Below are 8,668 nucleotides of genomic sequence, written 5' to 3'. Positions count from 1 at the left end.
GGGAGTAAACCCCGACAGAAAATCCGGAGCCGGAGTCCCTAAGGCGGTTTGACGTTGCAGTCAACACCGGCAACTCCTGCGGCGCACCTGAAGCCAAGCTGTATTGACTCCGTCTTTCCCTTGGACCCTTCAGCTGCGAAGAGAGGGGGTGTCTGCTGCATGGGCAACAGCAGACCCTCCATATCACCCTGCCCAGGCTCTGTAGCTTCAGCTTCACTGGAGAGGACACTCCAGTGTCATCGCAAGATGTCGATTCAACACGGGAGGAGACAGATACCGTGTCACTCCCGAGTCGGACTGCACAGCCATTCTCGGCGGTGCAGATAGACTCTTAAGAAGCTACACCATCGTCTCTCGAGATGGACGGCTGCCGACGACGACTTATGTTAATTCCTTTCATCTTCATAAGGATCGATGAAGCAGGTACCGTACATATTCCCATTTTACAGACAAAGGAATTGAGTCATAGATCATGGCATTTGCCCAATGCCCTGCAGGCAGTAAATAGCAGTCAAGAATCCAACCCACACTACCAACTACATTTTCCTGTCACTTAAATCCCCTATGTGTGGGAAATCTAGCTTAGCTATTGAAGGTGGGAATTGACTTTTGGGAACAGCTAAAGGTAAGTACTCAGAGATAATAGTTTATTAAAGTGTGTTCCTTTGAACACTTACAGCACCTTATTTACACCACTGAACACTTCAAATGTGGCTAGCCCAAATTAAGATGTGCTATAGATGTAAAATACCAACTGTATTTAGAAGATTTCATATAAAAAGAGTAAAATATGTTATTTTAAAAATGTTTATTACATGTTGAAATATTTTAGCTATATTGGGTTCAATAAAATATATTGAAATTAATTTCACCTGTTTTCCACCTTTTTTAGTGTAGCTACTAGCAAATTTAAAATTACTTATGAGGCTTACATTGCTGTTGGATAGCACTGCTCTAGAAACATAATGGACTGCAGGCACTAGAAATAACAATTGCTTGAATGGAAAACTGGGAGAAAGACAAAGAAAGAACACAAATTTGGGGTTGTCCAAGACTCAGCAGAAGGAGTCCCAAGGTATATGTATGTCTGGTAAAAAATATTCAACAAAAAAAAACAAAGGTGGGAAATGACACAAAAACCATGATGGAAAACTTTTAAGTGCTAGAAGTAAATGCTTGTATATGATAGAAGTGTGTGAATTGGAATGCTTAGTCCATGTTGCAGTTGGTATGTCAGGTGCCAGGTGAGTAGCCAAAGGATATGGTGCTTCCAGCAGCAAATTAGAAGGGATATGCAGGGGTAGAAATGCGAGGGAAGATACGATTGTAAATAGGTAACATGAACAGGATTAGTTTGTTATTGTGGTATAATAAATTTTTCAATTTGGTGTTTTTTTGTTTTTGTTGTTATTTACTAGTTTATTAGCCATTCCATTTTTCTTCCAAAGAAAATAGTTCCGTTGGATACTTGGTGGATTTGGGGGTGGGGAGGGCAGAGGCAGGATAATCATCTGGTGTCACTTTGAAGTACAGCTGCAGGCTTCTATCCCTTTCCCAGCTCAGCAGTTGAAGCAGAGAAGAAACTTCAAAGGCCGACTTGCTGTTGTTCCTGCCCTTGGGGGTGAGTGATTCCCATCGGTTAGTTGTGTTGGTCATTTTCTGAGAATTCATTCCAATGAGAGGGGCACATTGTCAGTTTGGTTTTGTGGCTGTTGATAGTCATACTTCCTTGAAATGGAATACATTTCCAGTTGCTGTCTTAAACAAATTTTGCTTATTGTGTCATAAAAGTTGGGCTCTGATGAAGTTTCTGTTGTAGGTGGCATGATGAATATTCTCATAATTTTTCTTTTATTCCTCTTGGCATTGATGAAGAGACCAAAGCTAAGGAGGATCACTACCAAATAAACATTGGTGGCTTCGTTCCAGGCCTCATGAACGCTATAATTGATAGAGCCATCCTCACCTATCGCTCTGTAACCCCCAGACATTCAGGCTGCTCGCTCTGGAGGTGGTAGGCGATCAGACTGCTTCACTTGGGGCCCTTTATAAAATGTTTATAAAGAACATTATGAATTGTAATCATAAATACCCTTTACAGTATATCTACAACAATTAAGTTTCATAGGAATTTGATACAGACTGCCAAAGTGCAATTCTATAGAGGCCAATAAAATGTTAAGTATGTCTAGGGAAAATCTGGCTTAATCCAGGGACAGAATTAATAGAAGTACATAGAATACAGACTCTCTCTGGTCTGAAAAAAGAGGTCAGATGTGACTGAAGAATAATAAAAATGAAGCTTTTGAGAAGTTAACTAAAAATGAAAAGAAGTCAAAAGACCAGAAATGTATACAAATTTAAGGTCCAGATGATTTTCTTTACTAAAGGAAAATGTTCTTAAATTTTAAGGTTGATGTCATTTCTTTTAATCCCTTGGTTTGCCCTTTAGCAACTGAATACTGGGATATCTAGGACAATGATCAGTTTAAGAATCCTTATGTCAGCTCTGGCTGTATGGCTTAGTTGGTTGGAGCATCATCCCAAAATGCCAGGGTTGCGAGTTTGATCTCTGGTCAGGGTATGTGCGAGAGTTGGCCAATGAATGCATAAATAAGTGGAAGAATGAATGGATGTTTCTCTCTCTCCCTCTTTCAAATCAATACATAATTTTTTTTTAAAAGAATCCTTATGTCTTTCAAAGAGGTTTTGTTTTGGAAAAAATTTGGACAGCTTAGCATTCCAACTACCCCTAAAGACATTTAACCCACCCATGTTTCACTTCCTATTCTCTTTCTCACATTAGGCTACTATGATTCAATTTTTAAATTTTTTAAAATTAAATTTATTACAGACTGGCTTTGAGCCCCCAGAATCATATAATTTAGGTACATATTTAAGGGTTGAAATGCCAGCTTTTGAGACCTCTGAGAAATAGTCATACTGCTTCTGACAAGCCTGTTAAACATATAAATAGCACCTTGGGAACCCATGAAGTGTTATTGCTCAAGAAAGGAGACATGATGCAGAAAAAAGTGGGAAATGTAAAATAGGCCTCTGGCTAGAAGCTTCAGGGTATGAGCATTGGAGAAACGAACCAAAGAAAAAGTCAACACTCTGAGCTGAAATGTTGAATTAAGAGGTGGTTTGTATGATAGCGGAAGAGCTAGGACCAGTAGAAGAATGCCCAAGATTTAAACTCTGGTACAATGCCTAGAAGAACAGAATGATAAAAGACTACAAAGCAAAAACAAACTGGATCATCAAGGTGGTCATACTGAGTTGGCAGTGGAGGTGATCCTTAGTTCCCCAATGGGCCCCAATCTATAGTAGAGGGCCTCAAGTGGGGCTCGAGTGGAGCAGGTAGGTTTCCAGGTTACAGTCAAAGTCCTTGAACAGCATGGACTCTGATGGACTAGGCTGAGTTGCTTGTGTCTCCATGATAAAGTTCACTGGCTGCTGCTGTAGGAGCTCTGGGTCAAAGGCCACACCCCGAAAAAAACGGTGGTGCTGGAAGTGATGCAAATGGCGCAGACGCTGGAGGGGATTCTGGCATAAGAGCTGATGGGAAATAAAGCAACAAGGGCAAGGGGCTGAGATAGGAAAGGGGCTATTAACAGAGACAGTGGAAAAGGAAAAAGGTTAATAGAACTGTAGAGAGCGGAAAAAAGAACCCTAAGGAGGAAAGGATTTGTAAAAGAGGGACAGGCTAATGTGGGGGCAAAGGTAGGAATAACAGAACTGTATTGGTAAGAAAGCATCACTGGCCCACTCTCTCAGAAGTGACCTGTCATGAATGGGGAGGATATTTGGAGGACCAGGGACTCAGGAGTGAAATGTAAAATGCTGGTTAGGGGACAAGTAGTAGTGACATAGTACTTGATCAAGTTGGAGCCCTTCCCCCCTGACCCCTCAAAAAATCAGGTCTCCTAAATGGGGAAATACCACTTCAATGACAGGGAAAGGAGAAAGTGAATGGTTTGTTTGGTAGTCAAGAAGGAAAGCAGTGCTTACTCTTACCTCATGGAGCAGAAGTGAAAGCCCCTGGTTAAGAGAAGCTGGAATCTGATAGTCAGAGTGGGTCACACTTGCCAACATTGCCACATGATTTCTCTCTGCAGCCACTGGGAACTGAGTTAAGGGGTGTGGGGGGTTGGGTGTCATTTCTTAGTAAGAAGAAGGCAAGGTTTACTAAGGTCTTCCCACTACAGGGCAAAAACTCCTCTCTTCTCTGCCCAGCACCACTACCATTCATTCTCTCACCCTTCCAGTTGCCAGAGAGAAAAGCAAGACACCCAGGGACCACCAATCAGCAGCATGGTTGTAAGGCCCTCCACTCAGGACCTCTGGGGCTACAGATTTGAAAGATACTTGTCATTGACATCTGTTAGCTATCCTCCTGCCCAATGCTTACCCACCAGTTTTAGCTTTTTTTCTTACCCATGTATTGAAGAGTGCCACAGATCGTATAGGCTCGAGCTCCCTGGGGCAGGTGACGGGACAGACCAAAGTCTGTCACTTTCAGATGACCTATAAGAGTATGCAACAGCACCACTCTATTCCATCCCTCATCAGCCATGGCTTATTCCCAAACTGAAATACCTCTCATTCTGGGGCTAGGAAAAGAAAAGTACTTACCTCGTTTATCCAAAAGGATATTCTCCATCTGAAAAATCACAGGTGAGAAGTTTATTATTCATCCTCTTCCTGTATACGCAACAGCTGAAGAAGATGCCCTACTCAACATTAAGGTCTATACTTGGACGGTCCTTGCCCAAATCCTTAGCACCTATGAGGGTCCCAAGGTCAGCTGTTCTCAGCTCCCCCATGCCTTCTTGGACCTGTAGAACTTCTAACTAGGGCCCCTCCTTAGACAAAGAAAAAAGCACTTAACTCTACCTTCACATCTCGATGGATGATGCCCAAGTCATGGAGATAGCCTGTGGATGACAGCAAGCATGGGGTGTGCTGCAGCTCTCCTGTCCTTTACAATCTCCCTAGTAGCCTCACCCCATCCCTATCCCTGTTCTTTGACCTCCAGAGTTAGTATCAAATTTCTTGTTTCTGTCCCCCCTCCATTAATTCTTCCCCCATTTCCATTACCACTCCTGATTCACTTACATAGCACGAGGACCAGCTCAGCAGCAAAGAGGCGAATGGAAGCCTCAGCAAAGCAGCCAACAGCGGACCACAGGGAGTACAGATCTGTGCTACAGTAGCTGCACACTGCAAAGCACCAGAAGTCTGGGCAACATATGGGGTCTACTATGCCTGGGCACAAGGCATTATAGACCTCCTGCCCAAACTGATGCTATATGCTATTTGTTCCTTCTCCCTTTGGGAGAGAGAAGTTCTGTGAGGGAACAAAGCAAAGGCAGAACAAGCCAAAGGGATGGGTATCTCAGATGGGGAATACAATAGAAGGACCTTGGGAATGAGACAGACCAGTCACTCACTAATGAAGAGGTGCTGTTTTCCCTGCCAGCTGTCCCCCAAACCATGTATAAACGGATGGTCGATCTGTCGCTAGGGACGAAGAAAACAGGAAGTTAGGGAACAACAGGATCGCTGAGAATCAAGGCAGCCAAGAAGTTAGAATATACCTACTTGTGCACAAAGGGAGCTGCTGCCCCACCTCTGATTGTTAGATGAACTAAACTGGGACTGTCTGCCTGGTAATGTGGGAACCAGCATAATACTAAGGAACACACTGGGACATGATGGCACTGCAGCAGCACCTGGGAGAGGTGAGCCACTGCCCAGCCTGAGGTGGCACCCAAGATGGGGCTGAGCTTGTGGGGGGACAGGGGTGGGGACAGCCAATAGCTGGAGAAAGACACTGCCACTGGCCTTCCCTCACCCCAGCACAATCGGCAGGAGGAAGAGGGGAAGGAGGGGGGAAGGGAGGAGGATATTTTACTGAGGAGGTGCATTTTACTGTAGAGCCAACAGAAATTGGGGATAAGGGAAATCTTGGCAACAACACAACAAACGCTTCAGAAGAGACTAGTCCCTCTGAAGGGAGGAGTCCTGTGGCGTGTCTTTCAGAAACCCATGATAGCAGCAACATGGCAGAGAAGAAAATGGCATCTGAGCTCCCCCAGGATGTGCCAGGTACAGAGGGCAGTGTATCAATGCCTCTGTAATGGGGGGAATCCTTCCCTTTTGTAGTAAAAGCTGAATATATGTTCACTCATATTTTTTGACAAACAAAAAATTTAGATGAGCAAAACAAAAACACACTGGTAATTCCTCTGAAAATCAAGTATAGCTAATAACCTTGATGAAAATCCTCACAAAATTTTTCTATGTATTATAAAAATATCACACAATTCTTTTTTCTCCCCCTGCCCCCTTCCCTTTATTTTAGTCATTCTGGTAGGAATGTAGGGATATTTCATTCTGACTTGAACTTGCAGTTTCCTGATAACAAAGGATGTTGAGCACCTTTTCGTGTGTGTTAATACACGTACATTATGTGTATGATATACAGGTTATTTGGATATATTCTTTTGTGAAGTGCCTGTGGGTTCCTTTGTTCATATTCTATTAAGCAGTCTCCTTTTTTTGTTTGTGGTTGTTTTGATAGGTGAGAGTAAATCCAGTCCCTCTGCTCCATCTTGACTGGAAGCAAAAGTTCCTACATTGGTTTTTTAAAGTGTAACCCAATCTCATATTCCTAAAATAACTACAACTTCGTTATGATGTATTTTCATATTTAAGTACTGTTGCATACAGCTTAATATTTTATGGTTTTTAAAAATGTTTTAAATGTATTTATATTTATTTATTTAGAGAGGGGAAGGGAGGGAGAAAGAGACGGTTAGGGAAACATCCATATGCTAGAGATACATCGACTGGTTGCCTCACACACCCCAACCTGGGACATGGCCCACAACCCAGGCATGTGCCGTGACCCAGAATTGAATAGGTGACCTTTTGGTCCACAGGCTGGCACTCAATCCACTGAGCCACACCAGCCAGGGCTATTTTATGATTTTTATATCTACTTTCATGAGTGAGACTGGTTTACAGTTTTCCTTCTCTGATAATGTTCATACCAGGCTTTGGTGTCAAGATTATGCTGGCCTCATAAAATGAGTTGGAACAGGTTCCCAACAACAAACAAAAAAGAACCTAGACTAACTGCTGATAGCAACTTTTCTCAAGACCTACTTTGGTTGACTCAGAGGGATGGGCAGGACCAGGAAAAGCAGGACAAATGTACAAGAAAGGTACTTTCACTACCTATAATTTAGTTCTTCCTAGGATCCCTTCTAGGGCTCTGTGCATACCTGGATGCTAACCTCCTCTTTGCACTGCCTCAGGATGTCCCTCTGGAGGACCTTGACCTTGGGCACCACCTATAACAGGACAGGAATGATTATTCCTAGAGGGGAATAGTGCTATTGAATTGTTTATTCCTCCCAACCTTTCCAGAACCAAGACTGGAGGCAGGGACGAGAGAACAATGTGGAAGAGTACCTAGGTCCCTACCTTCACTGCAAATACTGCTTTCCGGTCACAGTCTAGCACCTTGAAGACAGTTCCAAAGGAGCCTTTAGCCACAAGGCCTAAAATCTGTACAGAAAAATGGACAACAGAGCAATTGAGACGCTGATCATTTGTAGGTTTCTCCCCAAAGCTGAGACATCTTCCAGTGATAGCATTGACCTACCTTCAGCTGCCGATGCCCCGTAAGGGGCCTAATGGGAAACTCCGGCAGAAAGAGGTTGATGAACTGAGGCACTGGCCACTCAGACAGAGACTTCTCTACTAGCAGTGGGGCTGGTTCCAGGGGCTTTCGGTGCTGGCACTGATGCCCCCATGGTCCCCACAGTTCTTCCAGGCCTGACTTGGTGGTCCCCACACCTGACCAGAGGCTCTTCCAGCCTTGGACCCAGGGGCCCTGGATGTTGCCACCCTGCTGAGAACCAAGGGAGCCACTCTAAACCTGCCCCAGAGGCATTACAGATTCAGCAGGCACTCCCTCTAATAGCAACCCTAGAAATACATTTTTGAGATCAGACAAAATTGCCACCTTATTCTTGCTTTGGGCCAAGGCCTAGATTTCCTGAACATGATTCAAATCCTCTAGGAAAGAAACATTTGGACATTTTCTCAATGAGGAATCCAAGATTCAGCCTGCACCTGCCAGTATGGGGCTGGGATACTCTCACAGTATAGCTTCCCCACCCCCACAGTGGGCATCACTAACATGCTCACCATTCATTTCTCACCTCAAGCCCAGGTCTTCTTCACCTCCCCTAGGCGGGCTACCCGAGCCCTACAGCCTACCTTATGAAGAGCAGACACATGGGCCTGTTGCCCCTGCCGACAGCTCACCGTTCCCATTCCCAGCCTCTGCCTCTCCTCTCCTTTCCCTAAATACGTTGTACCAGTTACATAAACATTCCTCCCCCCCACCCCGTGCTGCATTACGAGCCCCGCCTCTTACTTGATATTCATGATGAGAGATGCAAGTGATGCAGCCAAACCTCACTTTTATCCCCAAATCCTATTATCTCTGGTCAGAATAGGTTTATAGCCAGAACTAAAATGTGCAGAGACCTAGCAGCACAGGGCCAGTGCCACACCAGAGCTGGGAAACCTCTGTGATATAGTTTTAGGCAGGAGGGAAGAGGCTACCCTCATTAAAGTGGCAGCT

The 8,668-nt window shown here is 44.2% G+C and overlaps 1 protein-coding gene and 1 pseudogene across 1 annotated transcript; both read right to left on the bottom strand.

Moving 5' to 3' along the window:
• Window positions 1–1,407: 1,407 nt before the first annotated feature.
• On the bottom strand, window positions 1,408–2,259 carry LOC149997967 (small integral membrane protein 19 pseudogene; annotated as a pseudogene).
• Window positions 2,260–2,740: 481 nt separating this feature from the next.
• Window positions 2,741–8,355, bottom strand: RSKR (ribosomal protein S6 kinase related). Its single transcript, XM_090257521.1, has 12 exons — window positions 8,347–8,355; window positions 7,679–7,948; window positions 7,498–7,581; window positions 7,296–7,364; window positions 5,457–5,526; window positions 5,122–5,226; window positions 4,900–4,940; window positions 4,639–4,666; window positions 4,441–4,530; window positions 4,264–4,352; window positions 4,021–4,131; window positions 2,741–3,561 (listed from the first exon to the last, which is right to left on the bottom strand). The coding sequence occupies exons 1-12, from the start codon at window positions 8,353–8,355 to the stop codon at window positions 3,340–3,342; spliced, it is 1,188 nt and encodes a 395-aa protein (XP_090113647.1). The 3' UTR covers window positions 2,741–3,339.
• Between the last annotated feature and the right edge of the window lie 313 nt (window positions 8,356–8,668).

This window comes from Furipterus horrens, unplaced genomic scaffold, assembly GCF_987537825.1.
Source record: "Furipterus horrens unplaced genomic scaffold, mFurHor1.1.pri manual_scaffold_11, whole genome shotgun sequence".
Taxonomy (NCBI): domain Eukaryota; kingdom Metazoa; phylum Chordata; class Mammalia; order Chiroptera; family Furipteridae; genus Furipterus; species Furipterus horrens.
Note: the sequence above shows the minus strand (reverse complement) of the source record. Positions and strands in the feature narration are given on the sequence as shown.

Bases quoted from the DNA above. Each gene is read 5' to 3' on its own strand.
- RSKR (XM_090257521.1), bottom strand. The intron at 4,531-4,638 runs GTAAGTACTTTT...ATACTCTTATAG, and splicing joins TATCCTTTTGGATAAACGAG to GTCATCTGAAAGTGACAGAC. The intron at 4,132-4,263 runs GTGAGAGAATGA...CCCTTAACTCAG, and splicing joins TCTCTCTGGCAACTGGAAGG to TTCCCAGTGGCTGCAGAGAG.